This window comes from Talpa occidentalis, unplaced genomic scaffold, assembly GCF_014898055.3.
Source record: "Talpa occidentalis isolate TD23 unplaced genomic scaffold, MPIMG_talOcc4v2.1 talOcc4.5, whole genome shotgun sequence".
Lineage (NCBI taxonomy): Eukaryota > Metazoa > Chordata > Mammalia > Eulipotyphla > Talpidae > Talpa > Talpa occidentalis.
Genome location: NW_023604861.1, coordinates 7202072 through 7219602, shown reverse-complemented (window position 1 = coordinate 7219602; position 17531 = coordinate 7202072). Strand labels below are relative to the sequence as shown.

The 17531-nt window shown below is 45.7% G+C and overlaps 1 protein-coding gene across 1 annotated transcript in view; it reads left to right on the top strand.

Moving 5' to 3' along the window:
• Positions 1-17298, top strand: part of CLYBL (citramalyl-CoA lyase) — a 221443-nt gene extending 204145 nt beyond the window's left edge. Inside the window, exons 8-9 of the mRNA XM_054701673.1 lie at positions 126-250; positions 16238-17298. Coding sequence (XP_054557648.1) covers positions 126-250; positions 16238-16333 — 221 coding nt within the window. The 3' untranslated portion in view covers positions 16334-17298. The remainder of the gene's footprint in view (positions 1-125; positions 251-16237) is intronic.
• The last annotated feature ends 233 nt before the right edge of the window (positions 17299-17531 follow it).

Genomic DNA, 17531 nt, shown 5'->3' with positions numbered 1-17531 from the left:
AAATAGTTCTAAAATAATTAGTTATTTTACATACAGTCTGCGAGGCACTCAGGAGCCCGGCGGGGGCTGAGACATTTTGCTTGAACATCTGTCTGTTGTTTTTGTTTCCGGTGTTATTAATCTAGGTAAGCAGGTGATCCACCCAAACCAAATTGCAGTGGTCCAGGCCCAGTTTACTCCTTCTCCTGAAAAAATTAAGTGGGCTGAAGAGCTGATCGCTGCCTTTAAAGAACATCAACACTTAGGAAAGGTAAATGTTTTGTGAATGCCTTGGGTCGAAGTTGGTGTTTAAAAGAACCCCTGGACGGATGAACGGGTATAAAATATTGTTTGAATGGTTTTTAAAAAACTCGTTGTTTTGGGGGGGAGGGATGGGGGTTGTGGGGACATCACATTCACCAGTGAGAAATTCACTTAAGGTCAAGGTGCCCTTCCACCTTCCTAGCTGTTTCACTCACTGCCTCCTAAGGCTCACTTTAGTCTTTTCATAAGCTATCTTGGCAGCCTTGGAGAAAATCAAAGAAGTCTGTTTAGTTTTTCTCTATAGACTCTGATGAAAATAAGATTCGTATGAAAATAATTGTAGTTCAAAGCGAGAGCAAGTGGTAAAGAAATAAACACAGTTTGATCAAATGGTTCGTGTCGCGAGACGAAATAAATTTCAAGTTATTTTAATTTGGGGTGGGGGGAGTACAGACGTCTCCTCCGGTTTTCGTCGTGTCAGAGTGGGAGGTTGTATATGTGTTTGCACCCATATCTGGAGCCGAGATTTGGATAGAATGGAAAGCAAATTAACACACTGGAGTTGTTCCTAATTTAGTGCATCATTGAGTCCCGCGCTTCCTGCTCTGTGGGTTTCTGCTATGTAAATATTGCAGCAGCGATGCGCAATCTGTCTCCACTTTGTGCCAGTAACACTTAAATTAGGTGTCGCCTGAAGGAAGATTTTATGCTAGTTGCAGCATTGTCAGCTAATTATCTTAAAGGTTATTTGCAATAATACCGTTTGCCTCTTTTTAAGGGAATGGGGGAAAGTTGCATTTGTAAATCTATCCTGAAGGTAACAGCTGAACTTGGCCTCGTTACTTTCGTAAGGAGTGAAGTTTCGATACCTCCGGTGCAAAATTACTTAGGGGAGAAAGAATGTCCAAGGTTCTAGATGCTAAACAATTCCCTCCCCTGCAAAAAGAAGGGGTCGGGGGAAAGAAGAACAAAACTGGTTTTCAGTGGTGAACCCGTGGGTCATTGTGAACCGTGTCACGCTGTCACTGACTGTAAAAATCACCAGAAAATCCTAGGATTTTGCAAAAGTGGCTAACAGTATGAAAGTGGTCACTCCCTTCCTCCTTCTCTGGACACCTGAGCGGTTTCCAGTGTGCAGTGGCAACCTGGCGCGTATCTGACGTGAGACCAAGTTGAAGGGGCAGTGGAGGAGGCTCACCCAGTTTGCCTCAGTTTATTATTTGAGTCGGAAGCATTTATCACCCACCACCTGAGCTGCAAGCCACAGGCAGCTCACCCCCACACACACACCAAGCTCACCTCTACACAGACCTGCACTTAAATCAAAACACAGAATATGTGACATGGAGACGAGCCCTTGGGACAGGGCACCCGTTCCAGGATGAATAGCATCCTTTCCCGTCCCATGGAGAGAGGCCACCGGGAACACAGTGCGTGTCACAGAAACAGTTTTGCGCTGACCTTGTGTTTTATATCCACCTCTATATCTTGACCCAGAAATCCTGATCCTCCATGAATCAACACCGGCATTTACCTGCAGGGAAAGAGCCATGTACTTCTTCATCCTTGCGAATAACCTCATCCACACCCTCTCTTGCCTGTGCACACACTCACAAAAATGTTCTAGGCTTCCCTATGCACCTTCTGCCAGCTCAGGTTGTAGGTGATAAATGCTTCTGACTCAGATAATAAACTGAGGCAAACTGGGCGAGCCTCCTCCACTGCGCCTTCAACTCGGTCTCATGTCAGATACGCGCCAGGTTGCCACTGGGCGCTGGAAACCGCTCGGGGGATAGGGGAGAGGTCACCCTGAATTTGAGTAGCCAGTAGAGAGAATTCAAACTAGAAACATACTCTCAGCTTGACTTTTAAGTTCTTGAATGAGAAAAACAATACTTTCCCATTGTATCTTGAAAATGCTGTTTTCAGGGGAAATGGTCCTAAGGTGTCCTGAATTTTGATGATGGCGACTTCAGTGTTAAGTTCTGAACTGTTGTATTTTGTTGTTGTTGTTTTTCTTGAATAACAAATGGTCTCTTGTTTGGCATAAGCTTTCACACCAGCGGAGCAGGGCAGCTTTTCTTAACACAGAATCACAGAAATTAGAGCGGAAGGGACATGAACTATTAGGTCATTTCTTCCCTGCCCTGTTACTGGAGATTTGTTTCCTCCAGCACATTCTCCCGGCACTTTGTCCAGCAAGGTATAAATGATTCAAGTAATGGGGCTTCCAGTGGGGACATATGGTTATTTTATCCAGTTCACATGTGCCTTTCACTTTGCCTATAAATTGACTGGTCACAAAAATTGGGTCTGCAGGTAGGTGACTCTGGGTTTTGAGGGATCTTGGGGTTTAAATAATGTGGGTTCTGTTTGTAAAGATTTAGTATAAATAGATTGCTCAGTAGTATAAAGTATTGCTTTCAACAAACATCTAATCTGTTTTATTTCAAATGTGAGTCACTGATGAAAACAAATGTCGGATACTTTGTCCACAGTGCAGGTGACTCTCAGAGATGGGAAGCGGATGGTTTGTGTCCTGGGGAGACACAGGTAAATTTCTAAAATACCTCTCCCCCCACCCCATGAAAATTTCATTCAAGTAATGCTTTTAAGTAGAAATGACCCAAAAAGACAAATGTATGTATCTTTGCTTTTCTTCCCACTCCCATCTTAAATGATACCCTGTCCTAGGGCCAAAGATACAGCTGAGGTTCACGGTCAGTGCTGCAGAGTCTGTTCTGTAGCATTGTTGTCATTACTGTGATTGTTGTTGAAGAGTAAAAGTCCTACTTTTTTTCCCTGTCCCCTCCAAATAACGAAATTCATGGGAATACTTAGATCATGCACAAGTAAATTATTGGTGTTCCGACTTTGTCATCACAGGAATTTTTTGGTCCTATTTTAATTATAAAATCTAAGGAAATGAGGTTTGTTTAATATCAGCTAAACAATACTTATATTAAAAAAATGATCTGCTCATATAATCTGTCACTGTTTGGCAGGGTGATATGTGTAACTGCTTTATTTGAGGAAACTAAAAATATTTTCAGGCTTAAGAATTTTGCCTGGCACAAAAGTGCCTACTAATAAGAATTAGGTGTAAAGATTGGCCTTGTAGCCTCTAGGTGATCTGCTCTTATTAAAATCTGTTGGAAAAATTTTAAACATTCCACATACTCTATGCTCCTGTTTTCATCCCCATAAGTTAAAATCTTTCCAGGTAAAGCTGACATCCAGTATGAGATATGTATCACAATATTAAACAAGCTTGTTTATTTCTTCCATCCTTTCAGAAAAATATTTGTTGGTATTACTTTTCATGTCTATTTTATGAACACAGTGCAAAGTTATTTCTCTTTCTGTTACTTCTTGGACAAAAATGACTACCAAAGGAAGTAGTTGCTTTTTTAAAGGGGTCAGTAATCCCAGGAATTAATGCCAATCTACATGGCATAATTATTTTAGCCAGGAGGAATCACTTCTATGTGATTCGTTTTAAATTGAAAGGATATTCTTAAGGTTAATTTTCTTTTCAATGATATTTTTCATAATGGTGATTCCAATAATATTTGAAAGTTCTCCATTCAGAACTGAATTTAGTATTGCTCATTTTTAAAATATGATTTTAATAGTTGTGTTTTTATCAAATAAAAATTATATGAAGTATGAAAATTAGACCATGAAATGAAAGCACCTCCAGTAAATAGTTAATATTAGCTGATAGCAACGAAATTTATAATTTCTACAAGTGTATACAACATACATATTTATACAAAATATAAACATTCACCTATCTGTGATAATGCATATTTTTCATGTCTATATTATGAACACAGTGCAAAGTTATTTCTCTTTCTGTTACGTCTTGGACAAAAATGACTACCAAAGGAAGTAGTTGCTTTTTGAAAAGGGTCAAAAATCTCAGGAATCTTAACATAAGAATTTACCGTTTCTTTCCAAGTCACTCTATAATGACTTATATTTTTCTGACTCCACCAGAAAAAAATCTACAGTAGCACAGTGTATCACATACCATAGATTTTTAAAGGTGCTTTGCTAGACTGGTCATCTTTCTGCAGTGTCTGGCTAGATAGGGTTGGCTACAAGTTCGGCTTCCCAGCACCCTGTTTGCTGTGTTTTATTTGGTTCTGGGAGGATTTCACTTCACATTTTCCACTGTTTTCCCTTCAATTATCGCTTCACAATCTGGCTAAACACCAAGGATGGGGAAGTGTCCATCTTTAAAATCTAGATTCAATTCACAATTACAAAGGTCAGACCAAGGTCACCACCTGACTAACATCACATACCTGAAACATTCTAATTTCACTCATGAGAGAGTGATAATGCAAATTCATAAATTCACATTAGCCAGCAAATTCTCTACTGTAAAATAAATTAGGAACTCGTATCTTAATAAGAAAGGAAAAAAGACATTTTTCCCCTTACATGTCTTCTCATCTAGAAAATGACAAAGAATGATACCCACTCCCTCACCCCCAAAATATGAAAGCAAATTATTTTCATAGGTATCTGATTACAGCTCACACACCTTTCATTTGTGTTTCCAAATGCAGGGCTTTACAAAAGAAATACTGTTTGTCCAGATGGCCTTCTAGAAGGCTCCCTGAGAGAACTCAGAAATCTCTGTAGCCAAAAAATATTGTTTCCGCTTATTCAAGTGCCAGAAATCCCACTGTCACTCTCATGCAGATCAAATAAACCATCGAAAGATTTGGTTGTTGTCTTTGTCAACTGAAAGGGTTGATTCCACTAATAGACAACACTGTAACCTCCCACACCCGTGCACCACACCACTCACAGCCTCCCCCCTTTATTAGTAAGCAAGAATATGAAAATCAGAACCGAGTGATTTCTAGGGGAAATGAAAGGAAGGACATAAGTCTTACTTTCGAGCGTTACCCATGTCGCTTTCCTGTCATTTCCTTCTTCATTTCATATTTTTAGAACTCTGCCATAATTTTAATTTTAATAAGTCAGTCTTAGAAAAGCTGCAACCACAAATTGCAGATGTTTATAAACAGTTAAGGCAAGGCAGTAAGAATCCACCCTGGGCTGGACACCACGTCACAGGGCAAGTTGCTGGTTCACTACTAGAAAATCAGACATTATGTATGCAGAGTAAACATGATAACTTTTAAAGCTGTTTGCTCTGCCCTGAATTTACAGCACATTTGTAAGTATATTTTCATCATCAAAATATTTTTATCTGGTTTATATTGAAGATTTGGGGATCTTAATTTTCTATTTTTAAAAATCTCAATTTTTTTAGCTGGCCAATATCTCTAGGATCTTCTAGTCAGATCCCTTTAGTTTATAATTGAAAGACCCAACAAGAGTTTGGAAGGTGCCTGAGGTCACTCACTGCCTTCTGAGGTCACTCTAGGTGAGGCTAGAGATTCTACCATAATTCAGGGCTCACCTCCCCACTGCATGAACTGGGGGTGAATGGGTCACACGCCCCCTCGCTGAGCTCTAAAACTAGATAATCTTAAAAGTAGTCAGTCACGACCAGAAATTAATTCGACTTGCCCCATCACTCTCATTTTCCTAGCCATGCCCCTTTTTTCTTTTATGAGCAGAAACTGACGAGGAAGAGAGAGCGCAGGGATCCACCTTCCCAGGGGTTATTCCCCACCTTGCCTCACCTTTGCTAGTCTGTCCAGCTCTTGTCTCCACTCAAAGATACTCCTGGCTCTGATCCCTGCAAACCCTGTTCTGTGTGTTGTCATCACCCCAAGGTCGATAGGAAAGTCTCAGAGCAGGACTGGGCAGCTTCGGCCAAAGCTGGCCCCGGCTTAGTTTCAGCTCGCTCTGTGGACAGAGTCCCCAAGTCATGCTTCGGGTACACCTGCGGTCACGCACCAGGGCCACGGCGGTGGGGGGCGGGGAGCTTCGAGGCCACGGACCTCTCCCTGTCCACTCCCAGTGTTTCTTCCCCTGGAGTACGTGGGTCTCCCTCTTCCTCCCTCTTTGGCTTTCCCACGGGTTCCTGTCGATGTCCTCTTTCTCACCAAGTCGTCTCCACCCTCTGCTCTCCTCATTTTCTCCTTTAGCTGATTATAACAAAGTGCATAGTGTCCGTTTAATTTTTTTTTTGCATTTCTTTAAACATTTTATAATTCTCTTATAGTAAAAGATGGTAGATGCAATTCTTACTTTATTGAAAAAAAAGATAACTTGGGTGTTTCCGTCACTCCCTACTTTTTCTACTTTAGGTTACTGGACCTCCATGAAAAAAAAAGCGTGTGTGTTGGGGGGGGGGTTCTCACCACCGTCCTGGGGAGCAAAGAATCCTCTCCTCTGTATTTCATATTTCCCTGCACACCCTGGGCAGAAATAGGTGCAGGACATACATTTAATAAATGCTATTTAGCTAACTGGTGTCCAGATTTCTGACAGTTCAAAAAGGAGATTATTCCATAGACTATACATGAGGCTAACCTTTTTCCCTTCTAGAAAAATTGAAAGAAAATTTTTACCAATTATTTCATCAGTTATTGTTCGTCAGCTATGTTTTGGTAAATCTCCTAAACTCGAGGTACCCTCTAGTTATTGTTGTTCATTGAGATCTGTTTTCCAAAGGAAGGCTAAGCATGTGGTATACGAAATAGAAGTCATTACCGCCCGTAGCTGCAGACTGCTACAAAATGGCCTTTAGTCTCTGCCTTCCCCTAGGCAATCCCAACTTAAATTTGGCATATTCTAAATTAAAATATTTTCACACTTACCACAGCGTTAAAATTTTTTTAAGATCTTAAGGCAAGATTTCTAGTTTCAAGGAAAACCTAAGAGGAAGGTGACCGTTACTGAACTCTAGAATTGCTGCAGATCAATAAATTACACATTCAACCATGAGTGAATTTTATGGTTTGCAAATTATACCTCAATGAAGGTATTAAAAAAAAATAGAAAATTTAGCACATGTCTAATTTGCTAGCAAATATAGAAACTCCTTTAAGTTACTATACGCTTATAAATCCAGTTGTTTAACCTTGCAGGGGCCTTCCATGTAGCACACTTGACCTGATTTTTCCAGATTTCCTTCTCAAAAGATATGCACTTGTCTACTGCTGTCTGACCATTCTGCCAGAATATTTTTCAAGATAAACCTGGCTGCCTACATTTTGTGGGCCCTGAGAAGAATTTTAAAGCTAGAAGACACCTTTGGTGTCTCACCCACTTGTGAAGTAAGAATAACTGTCTCCACCTGGGCCCGTGGGTGCCTGGGGACTGGTCACGATTAAGGTCATGGACCCCACATCGACCTCAGCTCTCCCCACTGCTCTTCTCCCACCTCCTCCTTCCCTGCCAAGTCCATCTTCCAAACCTTCTGCTCGGCTTCTGTTCTCCCAGTAACGCCTCGAGTCAGTCTTGCCAATGTGCAATCCGTGCACGTTTCTAGTTCTGTGTAATGCGAAAGCGAGATGATCCCATGCTTCCTTTTTAAAAAGCAGAATGTTCATGACGTCTGGTCATTTTCATCCATTCCATTTCCAGATTCCAAGGAATTTCCTCTTATTTACAAACACATCAGGCCTTATGCCTTGGCTCCAGCTCTTCCCTGTCCTGCTCCTTGTCTGCAGAAAGTCCTGTCTATCCTCCCTGTGTGTTTAGTGCCAGCAAGGCCCCCCCATTCGGATCGCCAGCATTAGATTAGTATCTCCTGCAGCTGTGAGTTTTAAATGTATTTTAAAACCTATGCCGTGTCAGGTGTGCCATACCCCTGCGTCCAGTTTCCGAAAGGGCTAGTGGGACCTGTGGCTAAGGTCAGTTCAGAGGCATCTTGACCTTCTCATGGCATCTTGGACAATGTCAATGACTCACTCTCAGAGCCCAGAAGCTGCTCTGAAATCTCAAAACCCGTCATGATTCCACTGCCCTGCTGCTCCCTGGGCCTTCCTGTGATCAGCTAAGTCATCTCTGCTAACAATTGAGCAGCAGTAACAACTCCGGGGCTGCCAGCATCTTGGCGATGCGGTGACCGTCAGTGGCAGGGGATGGCCTTGGGAACGGAGTGGCGACGGTCTGTGGGGGCCATAGTGGTGGCAGCAGTTGTGACGAGGGAGCCTTGAGGTGATGGGCTGTGGCGCGCCTTACTTTATTGGATCCTCACAAGGACTCTGCCAGGGAGTATTATTGTCCCCACTTTACAGATGAGGAAACTGAGGCTCAGGAAGTTCACCTTATTGGCTGTGGATCACACACAGCTAAGAAAAGGCAGAGCCTGGACTCAAGTTCAGGTAGCTGACCCCAGAGCCCTGACTTCTGCTCTAGGGCACCTCAAACGGGAGGACCCAGAGAAGTGAGCCCTCCTGGGGTCTCAGTGTATACATGTCAGCTCCGCCGCAGGCTACTGAACATCTCTGGGCAGTAGCCTATGTCTGTCCAGGGAGGGGGAGCCACAGAGGGACCTCTTGGACAAGCCAGCATCCAGGAAGGCCAGCCCTGACCTGGGGGTAAGTGTGTCCACCATTGCTTTCTCCATTGGTGGCTTGTGCTCTTTTTAAAGCCAGAGCTATAGGGGAGAGGATACGAGAGGTGAGGAGGGAGCTTCTCCAACCTTGTCCACCTTCAGAACTAACCCCATGCCGGACCCCTATCGCTCACCCTCGAAAGCCAGGCTCAGAGCCAGGGGCCAAAGGGACCTCCCCAAGCAATTGGGCAGGCCTGTTTGTCACTGCAGTCCCCAGTCAGGTGGAAAACCACCCCCCTTCAGACAGTCCAACTGGTACCTTCTCATGAATCATTTAAAGGGCGTCCCCATCAAAGGCCATGGAATGTCATCTGTCGGAACTTCAGAGCTAATAGTAAGGCAGATTAGTCCAATGCGAATTGTCGCCCATGTTGAGTGACTTCTGTTGAACTTTTAGGTATTTCACGTAGAGAGACATTAGCATCTGTAAATTATCTGGCCATAGGATGGACGGCTATTGAATTTTAATTCAAAGTATTACCATACCTATGAAATGATGAGCCCAGTTGAAAGTGGTCAGAAGAGAAAGATGTTTTCTGTTTCTAAAGGCTTCCTTCAGTAATATTCTTCTACTATCTTCGTGACAATTTTTAAAGATGTTTTTCCTTAAAACAGTGGTACTGATACATTCAGAAGCATGTAGAAGAATCAGATGTCACCTCCCTTAATCCTTTCGGTAAATGCTTTGCGGTTTTCTTTAGGATTTCAGATGTCATTCCCATATATACTACTGAATTTTTTTCTCACTGTAAATATCCTTCCGTGTTTCTGTTGTTATAATTATAGAGCTTTTGAGTGGGAATGCAGGATGGCAAGCATGTCACATGTGAGTTGTTCCCATAATCAAGCGTTATCATTACCTTACCCAGATATCATTATTTTTTCAGTGTCATCCTAAGTATAAATAGTTCTAAAACAATAAATACGTGAGTTATTTCATAACTCGCATCCACATCAAAATAATAGTTTACAGAATATCTACAATAAACATACATTCTATAATTTTATATGTAAAATTTTTTCTATCTTCTCAGGTACGTCAGTTACAGTCTTACTTTGGGGTACACCAACTTTGGGGAAGAGCTTGAGATTTGGGGTGAAAGACCTTAGGTTCTACTCCTCTCTTTCATAAGTTCCTTTAACAAAGTGAACTAATATTGAACCACAGTTTTTGCATCTGTAAAACAGAAATAACCAAGGGCCTCCCCTGGTGGCGCAGCGGTCGAGCGCTGGGCTGTGAGGCTGCCCGCAGCCTCTGCAGCGCTGGTTCGTTCCCCGGCCGCAGGCGAGGGTCCCACCAAAAAAACAAACACACAGAGAAATAACCAAGCCCTTCCTACTACAAGTGAGAAAATATCTAAGAAAATATCTTGTAAAAGTTCTGTCAGATGACCCACATGGCGCAGCAGACCTCTCCTGTCTCCCCGCTGCTCCCCTCAGCAGTGTATTTCAGTCAATCCACCTGTTCTGCTCCCCACTCTGTCTCTGCTGAATCCTTTCACTGCCCCCTACCCGGCCTACACCCCAGTTCTTGTATGCATAAATAAAATAAATCTTTAAAAAATAAAAAAGTTCTGTCAGATGGAACCTCCTATATGGTAAAGGGTCTTCCTCATAAGATTCCTCCCATCCAGTTTTAGCTTGGAAATGAAGATGGACCGTGGTTAGAGAGCGCAGGCTGCACTTGGTGAGGGAATGCACTTCCTCCTGCAGGAGATGAACATCCTTCCCCCAACCTCCTGCCCTGACTCCGCTCAAAAGCCAGACTAGGCCCCGGCCAGAGGAGAAATACTCAGAACACAGCACAGGAAGCAGGCACTCAGCTTCCTCCCCTGGGGGTCCAGGAAGGAAGAAATCTCCGTTCTCCGGTGCCTTTGGCCAGGACGCAGAGATTCCAGCAGGTTCCAGCCCAGCTTCATCCAGTTACATGTTAGTGTTTGTCCTTAGAAAAGTCTAGCAGCTGATGAGTAGAACCAGTGTTTTTCTGTGTTGTCTCACGTTGCTTTCGGCCAGATTAGGATCTGTCCTCAGGCCACAGAGAACCTCCTTCGTCCACAGACAGATCCATGGCAAGCTCTGCCGTCACATACTGTGGGCCTTCATTTTGCTTGACCTCTGCTCCCTCTCTCAAAGCGTATCTAGCACCCCTGACCTCCTAAACATGCCTTTCGACACCCGTCCCTGGCCAGCCACCCTGGTTTCCATGACGCCTCCTGGCCATGGAGCCTCAGTCCCTAAGCACCCCAGACATCGCACTTTCCCCTTCAAGTCATTGTATGAGTTAACCCGACTTTCTTTGCAGTCACTCCCTGTGTCCATTTGGAGGCTTGGCAAGTGTTGACCCGCTAACCAGTATTGCCAGCCCAGGGGGAGGTCAAGAAGTGCAGAAAGACACTTGGAGATGAAGGAGAGGAGAACAGGAAGAGGGGCTGGAAAGGCTTGTGGGAACTTGGGGTGGCTGCATCTGCCCACACAAGCTCTCCTGGGTCTCCCAGCTCCATCCCCCCAGAGAGGGAGCTCTTCTCCCAGCCTTGAGTTCTGGGTTCTGTGGATTCAGAGACAGATGAGACCCAACCCCAAGGGCTCCCACACAGGGAGAAAGCCCAGCGTAAATAAAAGGAGAAAGAACGAGGGAGGGGCTGCCCGGCACCTTCCCAAGTGTGAGGAATGGGAGAGAGAGGAGGGTGAAGCAGCACAGTCTCCGTGGGAGCAAACCTTCCCCATTCCAAGGAGCAGCCAGGATCGCTGCCTGAGGAAGGAGGCGGTGTCGCGGGCAGTCACAGCTGGGCCGGGGAGATTTCAGCAAGTAGAAGACAACACCAAGATCCTGAAGAGGAATCTCATCATGGCTGGGGCTGACTCAGAAAATTAACACTGGGCTGGGAACCGTTGCGAGGGAAGCAAGTCATGTGTTGGGCAGAAGACTGAGCACCGCAGAGGAGAAGAGTGTCACCCCAACAAAGAAGGACTCCAGCACCCGTGCTCAGATGATATCCCTCATGCTGACAGAGGACTCCCTCCCCGGGGAGTCCCAGCAGCGCCATCGTCAGGATGTGCCAGAGAGAACTCCCTGGATGCCCAACGAAGTTATTTTAGAAGCGAGTGAGTGGGCGGAGAATTAGCTCGACCTGCGTTTCTAGAAATGTTTAGTGTCTAGACTCCATTCTCAAGTACCAAGAGCCAGAGACAAAATTCGCTGGTATTTCCCAGAAATGCAATCACTGTTGTCATCCACCACCGCCACCACCACCACCACCGCTTTGGCCACCAAACTGCAAGTCACATTCTCCCCCGTGAAGAACTTTGGTGCCGGACGGAGCTTGTATTGTTTCAGTGCCAGGCAGCGGCCACGGTGTGAGAAGCTAGAGCCCAGAGGCAACTGCTTTCCTTCCTGTGCAGCAACCGCATCTGCTCAGGTGACACTGCCCTTCCTTCCAGGAGGCCGGGGCCACCGACGGGTGTGGGGTCAGGTGTGCTGCCGTGACTGACTGGTGAATTATCACCGAGCTAACCCAGTAGGACTGTGGAGGAAGAGGTCCTCGCACGAGCCAGGCGTGCAGACATCACTGCAGGTACCCAGCGCCACACCTGTGCGAACAGGCCCAACGGGACAGGATGTCCAGGCTGGTAAAAAGCAGCCATCTCAGACCCGCTCACCTCTCCACGCCCATTCCACGGACATGCTCTGATCTGTGTTGCAGCTGTGGTGCTGCTGCCTTTTCTCCCCAGTCTCCTGTAGCAAGCTATAAGCTCCTGTAAGGCAGGGGTCAAGTCATACCCACCTCAGTGCCATCTAATTGTTTCTACCCAGGGGAGCTGAAATACAGACATTCTCGACATGAAGGTGCATTGGAATCATCAGAGGGTTCCTGGCCAGTCCCCCAAGGCATCTGCATCAAACCATAGAGCACTGTGCCCAGGAATCTGTATTTTAACCAGCTTGCATTCTCTCCCCCCTACGACCACGCCGTAGGGGGGACACTGATTCAGGCAGTCAGAGAACCCACTCAGAGGCGACCTTCAGGTGCTGAGCAAAGAGTCTGCTCCTGCAGCACATGCTTTGGATTAGGGAGATCCAGGTTTTGTCCAGTCCTAACTTGAGAACTCCAGGGCAGTGTTTGCATTTCTTAAGCATTCTGCCTCAGTTTCCTCAGACATAAAGTGGAGACAGAGACAAACTCATGGAAACAGAAAGTAGAATGGTAGCTACGGGGGCTGGGGGGGATGGGGAGTATCTGTCTAATGGATTCGAGGTCTGGTTCTGCATGGCCAGAAAGTTCTGGAGCTCCGTTGCACAGACGTGTGAATGTGTGTCCCTGACACTGCTGAACTATGCACTTAAACATGGCTACAATGGTCATTTTTATGTTCTGTGGTTTTTTTTTTCCCGCAATTAAGAGGTAAAAAGGAAAAAATGCTCAGTGGGGGTGGGTAATAGGCTGTACCTCACCGTGGTGTTGTGAGCATGCGTGAAATGAGCAGGTCAAGTTGAAATAAGGCGGTCTCTGAAGCAGCAACTGCTCAAAACAATTATAACTTCTTACTGCTGTGGTCCTGGTGGTTAAAGTAGTTAACCAGGAACAAGTTACCACTGAAAGGCATTTTAAACCAAATTATAGTTTGCATCTTCTGCCTGATGGAAGTGCCCTGTACTTTTTGAAACAGTTTGCCAAGTTTTCAGGAGAGCATTGGGCTGTGAAACCAAAAGTTAGCTCTAAGCCTTCATTATGGGATGATTCAAACCCTCTCTCAAATCCAAGTAGCTTTTGACAAATTGCGTTTTTCCAAATATGGATCAACAGGCGCTTCCCCGTGCACCTGTAGATCCTGAGGTTAAAAAATCAAGAACCGTATCCTAGGTTGATGTGTGAAAGTAGGAAATTCACATTAAAGCATCTCATTCTTAGCACAGAAATCGTGTTTGCAGAGATGAGGGAAACAGAACAAAAATGCTGTTTTCTGGCTTAAGTTGAATAAAGGAAGTCAAGCAAAACCTCACCCTAGCACAGAGAGATGATCTCCCCATCTTGAGAAGCTACATGAATATCGTGCGTCTTTGCTGTGCAGGTGGAACCCAAAGCAGATTCGGGGGACATGACAGAGCCCCTCGGCTGTCACTTCGATTGTCTGTGTGTCCCTTGGTTTCATGCCCATCTGGGTGCCCATCTTGGTTTCATGCCCATCTGGGTGCGCTTCGTCTCTGTTACGGAAGCCGGAGCAGGAGAGGTGCGCAGTTACATGGGCCAGGCCCCACTCACTGGGCGCACAACCAGGGACCTCTGGTTGTCATCATTTACTCCACTAAGAAAACCAGGCTGCTGCCTGCAGCACAGCGTGACCTCACAGCCTGCTCCCACACGTCATGCTGACCAATGGAACCTCCTTGGAACCTCTAACCAAGCTTGTGATGTTCATGAGGATCCCAGAGAGACCGAAATGAGGGCCAGGCCGAAGGAAATAGGCCAAGGCCTATCTGAGGTGTAAGAAGTGAAACAGGGCTGGGAAGTGACTCAGGCGTCAGGATTCGGGGCCATGGCAGTGTCCCCTGAACTGGACTTGTTCTCCTAAGGCTGAGAAGGTTGGTGCCGCTGGTGAAAACACTAATGCTAGTGGCTTTTCAGTCTTCATGATTGAAAAATTCCAAAGTCTTGATTAAGGACTCCCTACTAATTTTTTTTCCATCCTCTGTATGACTCATGTTTTGTGGGAGATGAGGGTTTCCAAAGAGCCCTAGAGACCCAGCCTGGGGGTCCTGACTCATGGCAACGTGGAGAGGTGCTGAGGGATGGCACCAGAGACAGGTGTGTGGCAGTAGATGCTAAGGGCCCACGAGCCACTCTGGTCCCCCTCCAGGTCGCCAAAGACCACCTGTTCCCCCTTCACACCAGCTTCTTCCCAGCAGGTGGGCGGAGGGAGACAAACTGCAGAGCTGTGATTGTAACCAGCAAAATCAAGCGAGTCATAGAACATGACTGACCAGCCCTCAGATAGGCCTTGGCCTATTTCCTTCAGCCTGGTACTCATTTCAGTCTCTCTGGGATCCTCATGAACGTCTCAAGCTTGGTTAGAGGTTCCGAGGAGGTTCTGTCGGTCAGCATGACGTGTGGGAGCAGGTCGTGAGGTCACTCTGTGCTGCAGGCAACAGCCTGGTTCTCTTAGCGGAGTAAATGATGATGACCAGAGGCCCCTGGTTGTGCATCCAGCGAGTGGGGTCTGGCCCGTGTAACCGCGCACCTGTCCTGCTCTGGCTTCCATAACAGGAGATGAGGTGAGCCCAGATGGGCAGGACACAAGTAACCAGACCTGTCAGTTCAGGTTCTGGGCATGCGGCCTTCTGTCCATTTAATTCTCTTTTTCTGATCCATGAAAGAAACTTCCCTGCTCTCTTGATGGGCATGTACGATGAAGGCTTGAAGCTCAGACACCCAAGTGTCAACTCCGGTTCTAATTACTCTTGTCATGTGACCTTGGACTACACCTTGACCTGTCAGGTCCTCGGTTTCCTCACCTGAAACAGGACCTACGTCTTATGACACAGCCAGGAAGAATTGGCAGGAGGTTAAAAAAATGAATCTGTGCAATGAGGGTAGATCGGGAATTCTCAGAGGTGCCTTCCAGTGTCACCGTTCAGCAGACCAACAATTTCTTCGTCACACTCCTGCCCTTTGTCATTCAATCTTCTTCTGCAGGTGACCAGCCGAGGAGTCTCTTGTTGCTCAGTACAATCCTAGCTGACATTTTCTCATCACCAGCAAGCGTCACGCTTCAATTAGTTACAGCAAGAAGGAAGCATTTTGTTGGGTCTCCCTGGTGGCGCAGGGGGTTAAGCACCACACTATGAAGCTATCTGCAGCTTCTGCAGCACGAGTTCGATCCCCGGCCGGCCAGGGAGCTCCCCACATGGCTCGGCAGACCTCTCCTGTCTCGCCCGCTGCTCCCCTCAGCAGTGTATTTCAGTAGATCCATCTATTCTGTTCCCTAATCTATCTCTGGTGAATCCTTTCACATACACCCCGCACCTCTGGCCTGTACCCCAGTTCCTGCGTGCATAAATAAGTAAATCTTTAGAAAAAAAAAAAGGAAGCATTTTGCCATGAACCTGATCATACAATTATTTTTTTAAATGCTGAGTTGACAGGGCATAGTACTGTTTTTAGAAGTTCACTGCAGTGCTTCAAAACCTATATAAGGAAGTATTTCCATTTTCTTTCCACCGTTGTTTTCTGCTTGATTCCAAGAGTTAAATGAACAGTTTCTAATACCTTGGTGTCAGAGGTTTTTCCTCTCTATTAAAGTGTAGAAAGTTTTCCCTCCTCTCTTGGGGGGAGGAAGAAATCATTCCCCTATAATTTACTTGGGCTTTCTCAAAAGTTGGGTAGGAAAGTTAGTCTAATTCAGGTGGAATCTAACATGTTCTTGTTGTACAAGTGTGTGCAGAAAGGAAGCCTGTAATTTCGGAGCATTCTTTCAGGAAGTTTGTATTCTGTTTTCCAGGGAGCCTTTACTTTCCAAGGGAGTATGATCGACATGCCTTTACTGAAGCAAGCCCAGAACATTGTTACGCTTGCCACATCCATCAAGGAAAAATGATCTGTTAAATGAAGCTCTCATCAGGTGGGCTGAACATATACAGCGGGCTTCTTAAAAGACAAACCCTAATACTCCAAGCGACTTGTTAGTATGCCAGGTTGGAGCCTTTCTCCCTCACAACTCATGTAAATCACTTTTTGTTGTTTCTCCTCTCACTGGCCGGCTACTTCTCCAAACATGAAGTCCTTCTTTTTGGTTCCAAGCTTACGATTGTACCGTTCATGAACGTGTTATAGATACTGACGCATGATTTCACGGGGAGATAGGGTGGTGGGGGAATCACGGGCTGCCAGGGGGAGTGGGTCATAAAGCAGATCTCCCCCAAATCCATGCCCTCCCTTCGCCCTGCTAACGCTAGTAAATGTCTCCTATGTCGTTCATTTGTGTGATCAACACCACAAATTATTTTCAGAAAAGCCAGGCTTTTAAAAAAAATCATCACTAAACAAAGGGGTCAGGTTTATTTCACGAGGAATCTGATTACACAGGCGAAAGGCATAGGGAAAGTGGCGTACCAGAGTGGGTTGTAAAGATAGTGTCTAAAAATAAATCCTCAAAACTGATTACTTTGAAGCCCGCCCCCCAAAGCGAAGCCTCCTTCGCCCAGACGGAAACCCTGAACGACTTCATCCTGGAAGACCTTGGGTCAATACCAGCCGTTCAAACCGCTATATGCGGAAATGCAAGACCATCCCTGCTCCCCCTGCTTCACTCTGCCACGGAGGCCGCTCTCCACCCCCCTGTCAAAGCGCGGCCGGGACAGGGCCGGGAGCGATAAACTTGTAGCCTCTGAGAAGACACAGGCCGGCGGGGCCCGGCAGAGGGTCCCCTCCGAGATTTGCATCCCATTAGAGATGCAGCTCCAGGTCATCTGGGTGGTGTGGTTAACGGGCTTAGTGAAGCTGTTTTGAAGAGGTGAACCCAGCTTGCGGGAAGGGTAAATAAACATAACAACCAGCCATTCTTCCCTATTCAGCATGTGCTCTTCTAGTGGAGGCGAAAGGGTATTGAAGCTGGGAAGGATCAACTTGTGTTTGCCAGAGGACGCCAATGAAATTTGAAACACCAACAATCAGAGATTTTGTTTCTGCTCCTCATTAAATCATGAGCTTTTGTGTTGAGACTTTGGACAACTGTTCTTTAAGAAATTAACAGAATGGGAAGTTTTAAACTCTACACCAACCTTTTCATGACCTAC